The sequence below is a fragment of the Glandiceps talaboti genome, chromosome 18, assembly GCF_964340395.1.
Source record: "Glandiceps talaboti chromosome 18, keGlaTala1.1, whole genome shotgun sequence".
Classification (NCBI taxonomy): Eukaryota; Metazoa; Hemichordata; class Enteropneusta; family Spengelidae; genus Glandiceps; species Glandiceps talaboti.
In genome coordinates this window covers 8,302,856-8,320,764 of record NC_135566.1, presented here as the reverse complement: position 1 = coordinate 8,320,764, position 17,909 = coordinate 8,302,856, and the positions used below count along the sequence as shown (strand labels likewise).

The window sequence follows — 17,909 nt, the reverse complement described above, 5'->3', positions numbered from 1 at the left end:
CAACTACTGAGTGCACTTATTTTTCAAATGTTCTCATATTGAGCAAAAAAAATCAAGGCCCATACATTAAGTTTTCTAAATCAATGGAAATCAAAATGCTGATACAAATACATCAAATGATAAAATTAGCATACATTTGATATTTCATCTGTTCGAATCTTCAGTGCTCATGAGTGAGTAGCGTGCGTTCTGTATGTGCATTGCACATGCTGACTATTAGATTGTATGTTATAGGTTATGTATTTTTACACAACTAGTATTTAAATAAAACATATTTCAGAAGGTTTTTTTAGGAATACGACAAAACATAATCTGCGTCTGAATACAAACTGACATCATCAACAGTGGGAGATACATCTCAACAAAAAGTGTTTCTGACGTCTTATTTTTATAATTTTTCTTGATGGGAAAGTAATAATCATACATTATAGTGGACAGGGCTACAGGTTCTGGGTGAAAGTTTTTGCCTTGGTAATACTTTTGTAACTTTAATTATGTTAAATTGGTTTAAAGTATTTTTCATTCAGTGTCATATCATTTTCTAACTCTATAAGGATAGTCTGAATCCGAATTAGAATTCCATATCATTTTTTTTTTACTAGTTTGCAAACTTCGAGAGAAATCCACAGTCGAGAAATACTAATCATTTAAATTCCACTGGAGATGAGACTACCGGTACTGACGCAAGTACAACCGAAGTCACTTCATCTGAAACAGAGTGTCATCTAGAAACTCAATAAAAATCTTACTAAACAATGCTACATCTTATCATCTGGATCAATAGTGATTTAAGTATTTTAATCCATTTTTTGGGGGATCACTTTTTTAAAAATTGCTCAAGCAAAGACAATGTAGAAATGTTGGTTTTTTGGTGAGTTAGACACGATGATCTATTTCAGGTTAAATGACTTCTATTGTAAAGTTACATACCCTTATCATTGAACTCATATATTACATAAATTCAACATTCTGTGTCTTGCTGAAAGTAGAGGAGTGGGGGGGGGGGGGGGGGGGGGGGGGGGCTGATCAAATAATGACAAAGCTACAACAAATTGTTAGCTCTGACTTATCAATTTTACAAGTCACTAAGTATTCTAACTTGCTTGTTCTTCTAGCTTGGCATTCATTGCATCAATTTTAGCTTCAAGTTCTTCCACTCTGCCGTGAAGGTCTAACACCGCGTGGTTGAGTTGACGTAGTCCCATTTCAGATGTGTGTCGATTCAACAGTTTTCTCATGATGTACAAACTGACAATTATGCAGGCTGCAATGATGGGATTGTTTGCCAAGGCCTTCAATAGATACAAGATAAATCCTGAAAGATGAAAAAAAAAAGGTAAACTTGTCATATTAACTTGATATTTGTTGAAGTCAATGTATCATTTTTCTGTCCAATAACGACAATATATTCACTGAAAATGGTTGAAATACCACTAATTAGACATTGTACATGTTAATTAGTGGTTGATATTATCCATAAGCAGTACAGGAATACGAGTAGGTTGAAATTGTGATTGCCGTTGAGGGCGCTGATTTTTGGGTGTGACCCAAAAACCAATTTGATTTGATTTATCATGTACATGTATACACTACAGGTACAAAAAATATGTTTACCCACAGGTGATGCAATACTGTTCATGGTGTATGATATTATAAGTAAGCTATTGTATTGACAAAACATTTTCAAAAACACATCCCAGTTGCAGCTTAAAATTGACCTTTGTGGCATAAGAATGAAATCTAATAACAGAGATATTGTACAAAAACTGTCAGAACATGAATTGATATTAAAGCTTTAGTTTATACTTGTTGGCATGTATAAATCCCAATACAATAATTAAACCTCTCCAAATAATCTCTTTCAAAACTAAAAAATCTTACCTGAGGCATAGATAACTCTTTTAAGGCACCAAGCAGCTCCAAATATTCCATACAATAAAAATAACAATGCCATAAAATAAAGACTTGTACCAGCGGAGAAGAAAATGGCGGTAACCAAGGCAACAATCAGCCACGCTAATGTTAATATTGCTGTCACTATCTCAGGGGCATTTTTCTCTGCATGTCTTGGCAGTTTAGTAGCTGAAATAGAACACAAGAATCACGACTTACATCTTTGGCTACGTTTACGTGATGTCGTTTTTCAAACAAAACACAACTATTTTCTTGACTTTTCGCCTACCATCTACATGGAGATGACAAAAACACGCATGAAAATGCAACGATTTGAAAATGCTGCTGAAAGTGGATTACTGTTTTGAAAATGATATGTTTTTATTCCTAAATAAAAATCTGTGTAAATTTAACAGGTGAAAACAGAAAGATTCAAAAATGGCATTTCGTAAAACAACCAACCTGCTAAGTACACTTCAGTAAGTAGAGTACCTTTTAAATATGGATGAAAAATTACGCTCCAAAACATATAAACCAAGCTTATGCCCTTAATACGCCTGATATTGATATCATTATTTTGAAATCTAACTAATTTATCATTAAGCTGCATGTATCAAATCTTGTTGCCGCCTTATAGTCTGTGCTTGCAAGGCTTACTATTTCTGAGTCAATATACTACAGCATCAAAGTCATACTGGTGTATTAGCTATGTACGGTAATGACTTTTTGGAAGCGAAAGCTGTATAAAATTTACTGGAAATAATTTTTACGTGTAAAGAATTACTGTGAAAGTATTCATTTTACCTTATTTTGAAACAAATTTTGCACCAAGATATATCAATGTGAAAATGGAATCATTTTTTTCCTGATAAATTTGAGTTTGAGTTACTAGAAATACTACATCTATCAAAGGCAGAGTTAGTGTAAATCAATGCAATACTTACAATAGTGATGTGGCTGTAAGTACACTATAGTCAACAAATTGTTTTTCAGTCAAAATAAAGTGGTGTACTCTGTTGAATTTTTTGTGCAACAATGTATTCCCAGTACTCCTGTTGATGAATGTTTTACATAAAAAGCAAAAAATAACTTGCATGGATATACAAACAAACTATTACCTACCATCAACACCAAAAAATTCCTTTGATGTTTCATCCGTAAACGTGTAAGCACCTTTCAAATATGGCGTCACGTATTCATCCACATAGGGTTGTAATGCCTTCACCAATGCCTTCCAACCTTCCTTGATGTTGGCTTTTATCTGAGGATTAAACACAATAGTGTCAATTTTGGAGACATCATTAAAAAAAATCTCGTTAAACAAGTTTAAACCAGATCTCAAGAAATTCATTTTTATCAAGATCATTGTACAACAGTGTAAATTTTGGAGAAATCATACAAACTCCAGATACACAAACTAGATCTCAGGAAAGTTTCATTTTTACCTAGATCATTGTCAAAAATGTTCATCAGCTTTTGTAGATCAACTACCTTTACATCATGTACATACACAGGTTATAACACACAAGCAGTTGAATTTTTTTTTTTTAGCATTTAGCTATGTGATCTTGTTGATGGCATATCTATTTTGACAATAGTTGAGAATACATGTAATACCAGACCTCAAGTAAACATCACAAATTTTCCATTTTTCACAACACAACAATTTTCAGTAGACTATTTTTTTGCAACAGGCTTCCTTTATCAAGATAACAGATTTTGAATTTCCAGGTTTGCTATATTCAAATTATGGGGACTGTTTAGGGTAGGGGCCTTGGTACAACATACACCTTACATAACATAAAACCAGACAGTCACAACAAACAAACATGCAAGTCTACATTTCAATAGCCCAAGGATACAGACACTGCTTTACATGTAGTGAAGGCTGACAAAGATTAAAGAAGAAAAAAATCACAATTCTGGTTATTAACTTTTAACGGGGATTAAAAATCTACCATAAATGGTCACTGATGTATTACAAATGTTTAAAAACTCAACAAAATGTTGTTTGCATTTGTGCAATTAAAAGCCTTCTTAAAAATTTATTTGACAGATTTTTAGAGGAGCCTTAACCCTCAGTTGATGCTTTATTTGCATACATGGTGCACTCGGTTGGTGCTTCATTTGCATACATGGAGCACTCGGTGCTTCATTTGCATACATGGTGCACTCAGTTGGTGCTTCGTTTGCATAGATGGTGCACTCGGTTGGTGCTTCGTTTGCATAGATGGTGCACTCGGTTGGTGCTTCATTTGCATACATGGTGCACTCGGTTGGTGCTTCGTTTGCATAGATGGTGCACTCAGTTGGTGCTTCATTTGCATACATGGAGCACTCGGTGCTTCATTTGCATACATGGTACACTCAGTTGGTGCTTCGTTTGCATAGATGGGGCACTCGGTTGGTGCTTCATTTGCATACATGGTACATTCAGTTGGTGCTTCATTTGCATACATGGTACATTCAGTTGGTGCTTCATTTGCATACATGGTGCACTCAGTTGGTGCTTCATTTGCATACATGGTGCACTCAATTGGTGCTTCATTTGCATACATGGTGTAATTTTTTTTCTTCCTTTCTGTACTCTTTGGAGCTTCATTGATTGATGTATACTTTGCTTATCATTTCTTAGGTCCATAAAATATACAGAAAGTGGACCATGCCTTATCAATGGACACGTACATTGGTGTTTTTTGTTCACTTACCATCTACACAATTGCATCAGTTACAGGCACTAGATGGTTTTTAATGTTTCCCTGAAATCATCATATTAATGGCAGTACAGGTACATACATGTCATAAATTTTCCTTCAACTACAAAACATCCATTGTGTATATGTATAAAAGTTGTTAACATTTGTGTACTGTAGTCATGTATTAAGTTTTGATGATAATTTGATATCATACATGTACATTTTTTTTTTAAATATGAGGAAAAAATGGACCATAAATAATTTGACTATTCTCTTTTGATTTATGAAGCTATTAATAATCCACCTATCAATACATCCATCAATTTATTATTTATCTGTCATGTTATAAATAAGCTATATACCAGAGTGCTTTCATTGACAATCTGACACAGCACTGACATGTACATGTACATAGCAATTTCTTGTGATTCACCATAATTTGACATTTCCTTATACCTAGGTACATCGTAGTTTGTGGCAAATAACAAGGAAACTGATATTTCATCAATTTGGCCAAAAACAAAATTGTTTGTCTTTTATAAGATAGCATACTAACTACACTACTTCCCATATACCAGTTCAGTACATTTTTCCCTGCCATTTTGACAAAAATATGTGACACACTGGGGTAAAGTTCAAAGAAAAATGTTTGATGTTTTCAATTTCAGCAATCAGATAAGGTCCAGAAAAAAAGCTGAATGGAAGTAAATAAAATCGTCTATTTTTATCCTTCACTGCAAACTACAGCTGCGTTAAAATGGAAGGAGATTAAAGTTCAAAATTTGACCTTGGTACAGATGGACTACACTACATGTACATGCAAGTCTCCATGAAAGATGTTTTAAAAAAATGACAAAAATTTTAAAATTAAAAATACATTTTTTTTTCAAAAATGAGAAAATTCAAGTTTAAGTTTGTACAATTATAAATACAACACGTGATTAATATTTAGCCAGTGCCTTTCTAACAGAAATCTAAATTTACAACACAGAAAGACCAGCGTGGCATTAATATTTGCATTTGCAGAAGCGACTGTATATTTTACAAATGTGAGGCCACAATTTTACTATCATCTTGAAATATGAACGTTACAGGTCAATAAATTCGTGAGTGCATAATTAATTAAGACATGTCTCTTGAGACTGGTCCAGAAATCATCAGTTCAACCGAATGTCAAACTTATTTCCAAAATTAAGCATTTTTTTTTTCTGAATTAAAATATCTTTGAATAATTATCCTACAGGAGATGACTTCTGATACATTTGTACGTTATATTCTGTGTAGTGGTTGTACAGATCTAAAAATAGCTTTGCAAAATGTGCTAATGCAGAAGTCATTTCATTGTTCGACATATTGTGTTGTGCCCTCAAAAAAAAGTGTGGGTAGGTTCTTTCTCGATGAGTTAATGTGTTTCAGCTAATGAAAGCAGGGCAACATAATTTCTATTGGTCTAACAGAATGGATGGACCACCATTAAAAATACACGGGGTCTAACATTCAGCAAAATATGGTACTTTTAGGCTCTATAATTTTAACTGAAATAATATCATTAAACTTGAACTTTGAACTTGAAATTTGAATCCTACATTTATTTCCACTTTAATAGATGCTGAAAATGGAAGATGAAATAGATAACTATAGTGTTGTAGGTATCCCATAGTAATGAGATCTTTTTAGCTATCACAAGTGTTTGCTCCTTTTAGATGAATTCTATGCATAAGGATGAAAAAACTGCAAAAGAATGGATATTTCCTTCATTACTGATATACGTGTATACTTTCAATGTTTAATTTATAATTTTATAAGCAGTAATATATGACACCTAATATTTTAACCCCCTTCCCCATCCCCAACACTGTCACCATCACCGTCACCACCACCACCACCACCACCACCACCACCACCACCACCACCACCACCACCACCACCACCACCACCATTGGCAGCAGGTGTCTCTTTCAGAATATCATCAGTACAGCTTCTTTATTCAGGGACTGCATCACCAAATTAATTTTTTGTTACTTCTTAGACCTAAAAAAACGTTTGGTTCTGGTTATCTGACCCCACCTAGGTTTTCATTGCCGACCCTAAACTCTTTTTTCCGTATTCAAGAAAAAAACAAATAAAATCGCAAACATGGTAAAGTCTCGCAAGAAACAGTAGATGCGGAAACTGACATCAACTTAAACAGACAATATAAAACTGTTCTTCCAATCTGTAATGGCTGTACATCTGATGAGAAGAAACCAATAACACAGAGACCATATGGAAAACAATGGAAAACATAACTATACCTGAACTAGACACTCGCACATGAAAAAAAAATCTACCTACCCCACATATTCTAAAATTGAGTGTAATCGGAACCACAAGTTATGTTTCACAAGTTATATTTTTAAGTAAAAATGAATCTCAATATGGGATTACACATGTATAACTTGAGTGAGTCTTTTCATCTACCATTCAGATAGATTTAAATACAATGTCACAGACATACAGATGTATATGATTCACTATTTACAGACACTACGCTAATACCATTTATTCACTTCCGGAGAAACAATTACATAATTAGATCATTTAACACATGCTACATTATCGTTTTTCAGATGAATGTTACAGAATCTTAATTCCATATATTTGCACTATTTATAAAATATTTAAATGACACACATTAGTGTCAATTAATATTGTTGCTGACTTTGTTAATATTGATTCATCATTCAGTTTATGAATTATTTTTAATTCAAACAATAAAAGACTTAATTTGACAGGTCAGTTGGTATTCCCTGCATCACAATTAATTCTAGTATCTATGCTCATTGACCTTGCTTTTCAACGCATGAGTGAGTTGCTTGTAAGTCACACACAAATTTTACAATTACCATGCAGGGCCATTTTCTATTTGCATAATTAACAGTATAGTAAGTTGCTCCTTTCTAACAGTAAGGGCAATGACACATATTCATGTATTCGCGTACATGTTCCAGGGCACATACCATATGAGCCACATACATACACACACACCCATGCACGTGCACATGCACACACCCCCCCCCCCCCACACACACACACACACTCACTCACACACTGTTCTTGGGTAGAAAAATGTGAAGAAGAAAAAGTCTAATATAAAAAAAAATGAACATATTGTGTGTTTTTCCTGGTCAAAGTATGTGTAACAGTTACATCAAATTAGAACAAGATAATGATACATCATTCGGTATATTTATTCTAATAACTTCAACTTATACAGTACATGTAAATCTAATTGTATTGTTTAAATACATAAACGAATCAACTGTAGAGCATTGTCCATTGTGGTAGTTACCAGAATTAATTAAAACATGTAGATATATTAAATTGTATATTGTACATGTCAATTTCTGTCATTTTTACATTCTAGTATTCAATGACATTGTATTTCATTGTATTGCTTGTATTGTATTGTAATTGGTATTGTATTGTATTGTATTTCACTGTTTGCATTGTATTGTCTGCATTGTATTGTATTACGTTGTATTGTATTGCATTGCATCGTATCGTATCGTATCGTATCGTATTGTATTGTATTGTATTGTATTGTATTGCATTGTATCGTATTGTATGGATTTGTGTTGCTTTGGGTTGTATTAAAAATATTGTACAGTTGTTGCGATTAGTAATATTTAGATTGTGAAATCGAAAACAAAGCTTTTAAAATTCGTGCTACATTGGTCTTTATTGATTTATTGAAAAATATTGATGAATCTCCTGATGGGTGATGGTCTTTTACAGTTTACTATTCCTATTTTTTCAACTTCACCAATTCTCCAAACCATTTAGGTATTTGAATCCCCATCACATGTTTTTTTACGAAATTAAATACGCTTTTGAAACGATAGAAGTGGTCATCACCTAATTAGTGAATTTTCATGGCATCTAAGAAACGTATTTTAACAAACGTGTTCTGTTGTAATGTTTCACGGTGAGGTCTGAATAAAGAATCACCAGCCAATGGCTTTGTCGACAAAAGATCTCTACTTACTTGTTTAAAAACTGCCTGCGCTTGATCTGTGATGGATTCTTCTGCAGTCACATAGGATACAAATAAAAGTGTCAAAACCATCGTAAGAACAAAACCCTTCGATATAGACGCCATATTCCACTAATAATTCTAGGTTTGGACACAAGGCAAGACAAAGGGACTCGTCTGGAAGTCACAAGAAGAGCGGTAATGTGATGGAGACTGATACGGTGCTGGATGTAACGGTTTTTGATATTCAGATATGTCCTTTGTAGTAGCGAATAACAAGGGTTTATTATCTGGTTAAAAATAGACTGAGTATGGCTGGTGGTAGCTGTCGATTACAGAACAACACATGCGTGTCAACCACCTCACACACACCGAAAAGCGTGAAACGGGATTTCCGGAAGTTACGGCAAAATGACGTCATTATGCGCTCGCGAACTGCGCATTTGCGTAAACTTTGACCTGGGATTCCCCATGATTTAGTTTGTGCATGGAAGTATACTTCCATGGTTTGTGGAAGGTAGAATTTTCCTGCATATGTAATAATGCATGGTCGTCACTTACACACGAACCCTTCAATTTTATTGGCGAATCCTTGTTGCTAAGTGAGTGAGTGACTGACGTATCTCAGCGTACAGTGTGAAAAAACACAGTTCTTGATTTCACGGTTACTACGTATATATCCTAAGAATGTAGCAGGGAGGTTGGAAATATAGCTCGCCAACCCAAGGCCTGTTTCGCGATACTACGATTAACTGCCTCTTTTTAAAGTCATGTTCCTGTGGAGGAAACTATTTTCTTCGGCCGAAGAGCAGGAAGATGTCCCACCAGACGCTGACGATCCGAAAGATACAGATGGCAATGATAGGTATGCCATTGCATTATGCTTTGTTTAATCGAACTCAACATATTGGTTGCCTGAATTCACCATATCGCATTCACAAACATCAAGTATTTCGAGGTGTGATGGCAATCATTCAGTTGACACGTGTACATCAATCTGATTAAAATCTGATGTTAGATAGGCTGGTTTTCCTGTATTTACCTTTATTCCATCGTTATTGCGTCTTTTACGTGAGTTTTTTTCCCGAGGCGAACGCCTTTCTAACGGCGATCACTCCGAACAAAACAAACGTCACAACACGATGAATAGAGGTAAATAAGGACATCTAGCCGCTTTCACCACATCGGATTTTAATCAGATTGCGTGTACATGTGACCAAAGACCCACTCCGAAAGTCCATATATAGTCCAACATCCAACAACAAGTGGAGTGTGACACTTTTGGAATCTTTATTAACTTGCCTGCCCTTCCCACTTTTCACTGTTGCTAAGGGTGTGGTCATAGTTGCTAGGGCCAATTGGTTCATAACGTTTTCAACTAGGTGGTATTAGTTGAATCAAAGTTTGAGGGAGCCAAGTGGGAGTGGGTACGGGAGATTTTTGAATTTCAAGAATGCTTCCTGGTGCTATTTTAATATGTAAATTTTTGAGTAGCCCCCCCCCCCCCTTTCACTCCCCAGTTTTTGAGTGACCTCCCCCTAAATTCCGTAAATAATGACGGCTCCCTTAAGAAAGGTATTTACGATATTCAAAAATTACCATTACGGTGACTGTTGCGAAATTATCGCAATAGTCACCGTAGCGGTAATATTTGAATATCGTGAATACCTTTAATAACGTCATTATTTTGTATCATGATCATCCTAGACTAGAATAACACCATCCAGGGATGGACCATTATTTCACACATGACTGTGAGCAATACGAAACACAGGAGAACCAGCTCAGTGAGGGCGCTTCATCAGGGCAGTTTAAAAACTTAGAAAACGTCTCCGAATACCTCCAGTACAAAAACCACTACAGTCAATGTTGTATTAGTCCGCCGAGGTCGAGTCCATTTTGTGCGTGTTCAGAATGGTTGAAAAGGAGACGTAATCGTTTATTGCACTGTGAATTTTAGGACGTCATCAATTGATCATTACCATGACAATGACTGATTGAACGACACACAAATTCTATCTTCAGACCAAACAGATAATAATATTACAACAAAATGTCAAATTTTATGGGTTTAGTTTCGTCTAGGGTCTATGGTTTTTATGGTGTCTGTCATGGGGAAGGATACCACAGCCTGTGTACATGTTTCATAGCGTACTTTGTCCTGAACTATCTTAATACTAAGGTCAACTTCAATTCAAATTGCAGTCCCAACAAACAAGACACCTCCAGTGCAGCCCATAACAACAGCCCAAGTATGGCAATGCGTGTTATGATCGCATCTTTCCGTAAAAAGTTCCCAACCATCAAAGGTGTGACGACGGAAGTTGTTCAGAAATGGTTCCAGCAGGGAGCTGCCAGTACGAATTTACTGACAGGTGACGTCGACAGCACAAACAAACGAACACTGGTCATAGTGGTAAGTCGTATCGTCGTGGAGATTATTTAGATTTCATTTCAGTGTGGTTAAAAGACGCAATATTTTTTAATAATATTCAAGTTTAATCAACTTTCATCGCTGTACAGGATACTATCTCCAAACAGTTCATTTGTCACAGGGAACTGTGATGGCTGCAATAAATGGAGGTTTTCAAAAAGTAATATATAAACAGTTATTATCAATCCATTCCTGCTTGTAACAGTTGTAAAACTTAGATTCCATAGCCATGTGGAAGGGGTCCTTTGGCCGACGGTGTACAAAATAAATGTCTCTAGTATCATGCCAACAACTGACTTTACATACTTTACTTGAACGTGTGTGATTTTCTTCATCGGTTCATCGCTACTTCACATCTCGTTCTTTCTTGACGAAACTCTTAATTATAACATGATGTTTTCGTTATTTGATGAAACCAGGATTCAAGACCAGAAGCAGAATACAGAGTCAGTCACATTCCTGGTGCAGTTCGTATCGAATTCTCGACAGAAGATAACAATTATATTATCAAAGAAATACAGACTAACGTTAAAGGTAACAAGGTCAACATATAAACTCCTATTAGTATGTTTCTTTTCCAGAAAGATGTTTTTACTCGGACAATTCTTGATAAAAGACTTTATCAATATGTTGAATTCACATTTGTGGCGTGTTTATACTGTCCTTTTTTTTGCCATTATATGAATAATCTTATGTCACATGTACAATGGGATAAAGTGAAAAAAATAAACAGCAAAGTTTAGGTGTAGAATTGTGGGATAGGTCATTGCGTGTCTGATGTTTTTTGTCACGAATGGATGCACTGCCTGACATATAGCAAGAAGCCTAAGAATTAGGGCTGTCACATTCAGAGTCACATTTATCACATTCCTTTTCCTAGTGTCATGGACACGTGTGATAGAATTACCACGCATGTCTCGGACATCTCAGATTACCACCATTGAATATCGATTGCAATTACAGCCATGATAAAGTCATCAAGTAACAAACAATTCTGAACACCCTTACGCCGGAAAACACACAAAATCACAGGCCTACAATCTTTGCGCTTCCTATACCTATAGTATAAAGTTTTAAAAGCCAGGGATTCAATCCCAGGTTCTTGCATTAATAGTATCAATTCTTATGTTCAGGACCACCCTTAGCTGTTCCAGACGAGTGGTTTTTTTTATGCAAATGTTAATCCTATTGGGAATTGAGCCTTTAAAATACATCTTTTTACAGAAGAAGGAAAGAAGCTTCCGAAAACAATCGTTATGTACTGTTCCCTTGGCTATCGTTCTTCTATTCTTGCAGACAAACTCCAGAAGGCGATCCAGTCGAAAGGTAATGTGCTTTATACCCCACGTAAGCCATTACCATTACAAACGATGCCTTGAATGTCCCCCCGATTGACCCCAATATACAATTGTGCATGACTCGACTCTGTCAATGTGAAAGTATTCTTTTGTAACCACAACAATATATCAATGGTGTGTTAGTCTCTCAAACCATATGAACATGAGACATTGGTCGTTTAAAGGCCCATGTCTTATCCTGGGTCCTAGCTCATCAGTGGAATAAATGGCCATTCTCCATCAGTTTTTTATAGTTCTGACCAACAACTGTTTTTCACGCCAAATTTAATCCAAATCTGACATTGACCTTTCTATGAAAGCTTACCTTTTGGTATGAAATACTAGTAAATCTTAAAACGTCACTATAAATAGCACAGAGTTGTGCTCTGTTATACCCCAGATAAGTATCCAATACTCGGTACACGAACTATTGCCGTGAATTTTATCCCCGAGGCAGAATGTGTGCATCGTCAATGGTTACACATATTTTTAATTTACTCGTTAACGGTGTCGAAAGCAGTAAAACTTTCTGGTCAGCGTGATATTCTTCCCCAGTGTCCTTGTACACAGTATAGACCTGTTGCCGGTTCCAAGATGCATTGCGCGTCTCTCCATACAATGTATTCTGCACGCGCGGAGGGGTTTGCAAGCGCTACGCAGGGGATGGTTGTCACATGACGGTACCCTGGGTTTACCCGTAAAATCCCACTCTGTCATCGATGGCGTTCAGTCTTTGTTCTATAAAATCATCCATAATAAAAGAGATCAACATGTCTTACCATCATTTCCTGATGAAAATTTTATTTCAAATGTAATAAAGACAAAACAAGACTAAATCTAACAACATAAGCGACGTCCTCTCGCGCAATGCATCTTGGAACCGGGAAATCGACTATATACGAATGCACGGATTATAATGCATATCTAATCAATAGCTACCCATTTCGGGTTTTTTATTAGTAATTCTTGAGTCACAAGTACAATAATTCCCCATAATCCGGTCAGCGGTCACTCTCCTATAGCTAGATCGCGACACCCACTTGTTTGGTATTTAGATCCCACCAATATCAACATGAACTAGACTGACTCTACCAGATTTCATCCATTTATTTACATTCTCCTCATTCATGTTTCCTTGGTAACTATGGTAATGATTCAGATATTGTCTTGTTCTTGTATATCAGATGACGATAATCATGACTTCGAAGGTGCTGAAATTTACAACATGGAGGGCGGAATATTCAAATGGGCGAACGAAGGATCCCCGATGGTGGACGTGACTGGTAGTTCAACAAAGTATGCACATCCCTTCAATGCTGTGTTCGGAAAACTTTTACATTATTCCAAGAGAAAAGAAAAACTGTGAAGACTTGTTTTTATTAGTTTAAGGGCGAAGTAACTCTATTCACAGAAAAGGTACTTAAATGTTTCATTTTCCTTGATAAATGTTAACTCGGGAATTGAAACTCAAATAACACAAAACTCGTCAAGTTCTAGAACACTTTCACGCCTAAAACATTTCTTTAACAAGACTAGAAAACACAAAATAACAACAACTATGAACCTAATAGACGTACTACTAAAACCAATCCGATTGTATGATAAATAAATACTTACTGCTCAATTCCTGTACTTACCGCCATTTCCTTTTGTCTAGTGTCGTTTGATTACACCAGTATGTTCATTTTATCTTCAGCTGTTATACAATTCACTTCTGAGGTAATTTAATGTTATTAGATGTTTGAATGTTATTCGTGGGTCATGTTAAATAAAAGTTTTCACTCTCCCTTCCTCCCTCCCTCTCTCTCTCTGTCTCTCTCTCTCTCTCTCTCTCTCTCTCTCTCTCTCTCTCTCTCTCTCTCTCTCTCTCTCTCTCTCTCTCTCTCTCTCTCTCTCTCTCTCTCTCTCTCTCCATCTCTCACTCTCATATAATAAGATAAAACAATATTATCATTGTCATAGCGTTACGTTTTTTATTGACAAACAAAGTACGAGTGTGGTAGCTATTGCAAAAATAGATTAGAGCATTCATTCACTATTATAGTTAATCTAGAGACTATCCGTGGCTTTGATTCTCGGTGAAAGGAGATCTAAAATCACAAAGCCACAGATAGCCTCTCGTCTAAACTAGCATAGTTTGAAATCACAGCTAGCAGCATCTAGTCGATATGATCATCCCCCGTGTCTAAGATATCAGGTGTGTCCACCGCCAAGCGTTTTTCAACTTTAAAGACTGATGCCACCGCCAAGCATTCTTCATCAACTTTAAAGACTGATGCCACCGCGTCCACGTGTTTTTCAACTTTCAAGACCACTTCCTCCTCTTCGTCTTCGTCTTCATCTTCATCCTCCACCTCTTCGAAAATTGGTTCTTCATTGATACACGTCGATACGATAATTGAGGGCACATTTCCAGTAACACTTCTGACCCTGACTTGATAGGAATCTCTATTCAACAGTAAGTCGTTGTACATTTCCTCAGATTTATCGACGATTTCCAAAATAGCTGAGATGTTAACCTACAACATCAAAGAAAACGAACAAATAAGAGACTTTCGTTACCTAAAATAGAATCGCCTGGGGGTTCATGAAAATAACAATAACCGCGATTTCTTGGTCGCCGCCATGACTTCATTCTACCAGCTAAATTTGGGAACGCAGGAGGGTAAGACTCTCTTGTTCTAATTTCCGTTCTAGTATAGAGTAAAAATGTACTACAGCTACCGTGAAAGTCCTAATCTCAGCTGCACTGCACTGACAAGCATTGTGGCGGCAAGTACTTCATTTCGATCATGCAATAGCATGGTGTTCTCAATTTTTGGTACATATATAGGTTCGTAATCATGTCATCGCCGTGAACCAGTCTTTTTTACAACACCATCCAAGACGTCGACATACCGTTGGTGTGTCACAAGAAGAAAAATATATAAGCCCTGGTTTATGAGAATGAATCATTTGGTTGAGGGACATTGTTTCACCTGATCACATGGAAAGTCTACTAGACAATGATTTGACTTCTATAGCATAGCAAAATTATGCCGGGTCGTTATTTAAATTACCAAAGTATCATGACATCTAAACTTCTTGTGTTATTTTTTCAAACAAAAAAGTATGATTTTCACACACAATGATGATTTCCCACATTTTCCACAAGAAGTATGCTTGTATATAAAATAAAGTTTGGCATCTGGTAATCGGCACAACGCACGTAATTTTGTTCACCTTTTATTCCCCCCCCCCCCTCCCTACGAATAAACCTTCATCCGGTGCTTTCTATCCCGGGAACTCCACTCGCGACGAGAAAGGAAGAATATGAAAAAAAATTATGAATATTTCAGGCATGAATACTATACTCGTAGGTAGGAGTACATCTTTCCTATGTGATGGGGTTTCCTATCAAATCGTAGACGTAGTCAGGGCCTACCTTGAAGAAACCACTGAACGGAGAATCGAAGTCGGCAACCACGTAGCAAAGGAGAGAGATTGAGAATGCCGTCAGGATAGACATAGCCAGCTCCATTAGATAGGATTTTGCCTTTACAGAAAAGTGAAGGGAAAAAACAAGAATAAATTTTGGTAGAGCTGTGATTCATTTGCAGGCTGTAACATGTTACCACCAACCACTCCGTGGTGTGACGGTGACACGTGTGCAACTTCAAGATCTAAGGCGGTACTGGTGTATCCGAGTTGAGTTCATCGCCCGTATTATAGCAGATGTATCATTTTCAGCCAATAGTAACAGTTGTATTATTGTATCCAACTTACGTTACATTTCGCTTTATGGTTAAACTATAGAGCATGCGTAGAATAGATAAATACTCACTTGCAATAGAAGAACTCCGAAGAATGACGAGAAGCCAAGACACTCCAGAAAGAACCATTTCAAAGGATGAATTCTAGACTTGACGTGTTCTTTGCGATCCGAAGATGACGTGTTCAATCTGATAATATGGTCCATTAATTTAGTCTGAGGAGTAAAATGATTGGCACAACTCATTGACTTTTTAAGCTTAACCTACCAATATCAATACCACTATTATTAACCCTATGGATTCCAGAAATATGAAATGAATTAGGGCGCAACCGGAACAATCGTAAAATGGTTCAGAAACTATACTCGAAGATTGAAACAGTTTTTATAATTATTTAGCGATGAAAAATACTGATCAACACATTCATTTAGGAATGCCATACGAATTTCATGCAATTTTAAGTTTAACTCCTTTCTTTCAATATATGCATTTGCTTTTTTTTTAAATTTTTGAATGTACCAGTCTGGTGATTAGTAAAATTAGGCTAAAATGTCGAGCTTAACTAGTACATACTAAATAACAACATGTTATTTTTTTTGTATATTATAGACTTGCATATTCAATTGTATTTGTCACTAGTGTAAACACGTGGTAGTATAGTCGTGTTGGAACACTTCATAGCTCCAACCACTGCCAAGAACCACCTTGTCTATGCTCTGACTTACCATGATCAGTTTGTCAATATTCCATCGTTTATTCTTCCCAATGGGGTTTTCAAGCAGTGTCACAATCTATATGGAAGAAATTGTATTTCTATCAAACTACCTTAATATATGCAATGTTGAACAATTTCATTTTATGATGAACCATCATTTGGTGTAATTATTGATAGGTTATGTCTTGCACTAATTTAAATTGTGCAATGGATGCCAGAAAATAAATATCCTAATCGTTGCGACCTTCTGACTTTCTGCACAGAGGGCGGGCTTTAAATCTTGTCGTCTGTGATACTACTGGAAATGATCATCTGTACCTTTTCTCCCATTTATTTTAGTTAGCCATCTGTCTACCACTCTATCCTTACATTACTGTTTGTTCATGTGAAGCACAACGTATCTCGTCTAAATAAAACACACTTACTTTCCACACCTGTCCACCACTTCTGTTAGTCTTGTAGTCCACAGAACTGTATTGGACTTTGCCTTCGATTTGTAGAATTATTGAAATCGCCTCCTCCTTGACAGCTCTGAAGATCTGGTAGGTTATTAAAAAAAACAGTATGAGGGTAATATTCAAATACTACGTCTGGTTTTGTACAAGACCACGGGCTGCGTTTCCGAATATTGCCGAACAAAGCCGGGGAATAACAGTAACTGCTGGATGTTGCTACCCTGGGAGCAACTTCGGTTGCCTTTAACTTTGACAGTGTAGCATGAGGGCCTAGCGGTTAGACTTACTTGTCTAGTGACTCAATCTAGAAAATGATATTCCATTTCCAATTTTAAAAAGAAGTTCGAAATCATATGTGTTTCATTTGTACACGTTTCCAAGTTTAACGTGAGTTTGTTCAACGTCAGGAAAATTGTGGAAATATCCCAGTGATTTAGGCAATGAACGACAAATAGATACATTTTCTGGAAACATTCTTACCTCCAACTTGTGTCTGGCTTGTGCTGATTTGAGGTGAGAGCCGAGAATCATTATCTGGTCTAGTAAACTTATTTCCCTGGATAAAGCATTCAATAATTTGCGTTGTTTCTGCATAGCGCCTTGGAAGGAAAA

General features: G+C 36.3%; 2 protein-coding genes across 2 annotated transcripts; one reads left to right on the top strand and one right to left on the bottom strand.

The window, feature by feature from the left end:
* Positions 1-1,016: 1,016 nt before the first annotated feature.
* LOC144448971 (uncharacterized) lies at positions 1,017-8,967 on the bottom strand. Its single transcript, XM_078139359.1, has 4 exons — positions 8,617-8,967; positions 3,016-3,154; positions 1,882-2,082; positions 1,017-1,315 (listed from the first exon to the last, which is right to left on the bottom strand). Exons 1-4 carry the CDS (start codon positions 8,728-8,730, stop codon positions 1,095-1,097), a joined length of 675 nt encoding a protein of 224 aa, XP_077995485.1. The 5' UTR covers positions 8,731-8,967; the 3' UTR covers positions 1,017-1,094.
* A 111-nt stretch (positions 8,968-9,078) lies between these two features.
* On the top strand, positions 9,079-13,999 carry LOC144449550 (uncharacterized). The gene is made up of 5 exons (XM_078140100.1): positions 9,079-9,469; positions 10,810-11,020; positions 11,458-11,572; positions 12,263-12,364; positions 13,560-13,999. The coding sequence occupies exons 1-5, from the start codon at positions 9,375-9,377 to the stop codon at positions 13,739-13,741; spliced, it is 705 nt and encodes a 234-aa protein (XP_077996226.1). The 5' UTR covers positions 9,079-9,374; the 3' UTR covers positions 13,742-13,999.
* Positions 14,000-17,909: the final 3,910 nt, after the last annotated feature.

What these genes read in the sequence shown, in the direction of transcription:
- LOC144448971 (XM_078139359.1), bottom strand. Translation starts at nt 8,730, where the DNA reads ATGGCGTCTATATCGAAGGGTTTTGTTCTTACGATGGTTTTGACACTT. An exon ending in GGAATTTTTTGGTGTTGATG is followed by an intron (nt 2,083 to 3,015) that starts GTAGGTAATAGT and finishes GTTCTATTTCAG; the next exon opens with CTACTAAACTGCCAAGACAT. An exon ending in AAGAGTTATCTATGCCTCAG is followed by an intron (nt 1,316 to 1,881) that starts GTAAGATTTTTT and finishes TTCATCTTTCAG; the next exon opens with GATTTATCTTGTATCTATTG.
- LOC144449550 (XM_078140100.1), top strand. Translation starts at nt 9,375, where the DNA reads ATGTTCCTGTGGAGGAAACTATTTTCTTCGGCCGAAGAGCAGGAAGAT. An exon ending in GATACAGATGGCAATGATAG is followed by an intron (nt 9,470 to 10,809) that starts GTATGCCATTGC and finishes TTCAAATTGCAG; the next exon opens with TCCCAACAAACAAGACACCT. An exon ending in AATACAGACTAACGTTAAAG is followed by an intron (nt 11,573 to 12,262) that starts GTAACAAGGTCA and finishes ATCTTTTTACAG; the next exon opens with AAGAAGGAAAGAAGCTTCCG.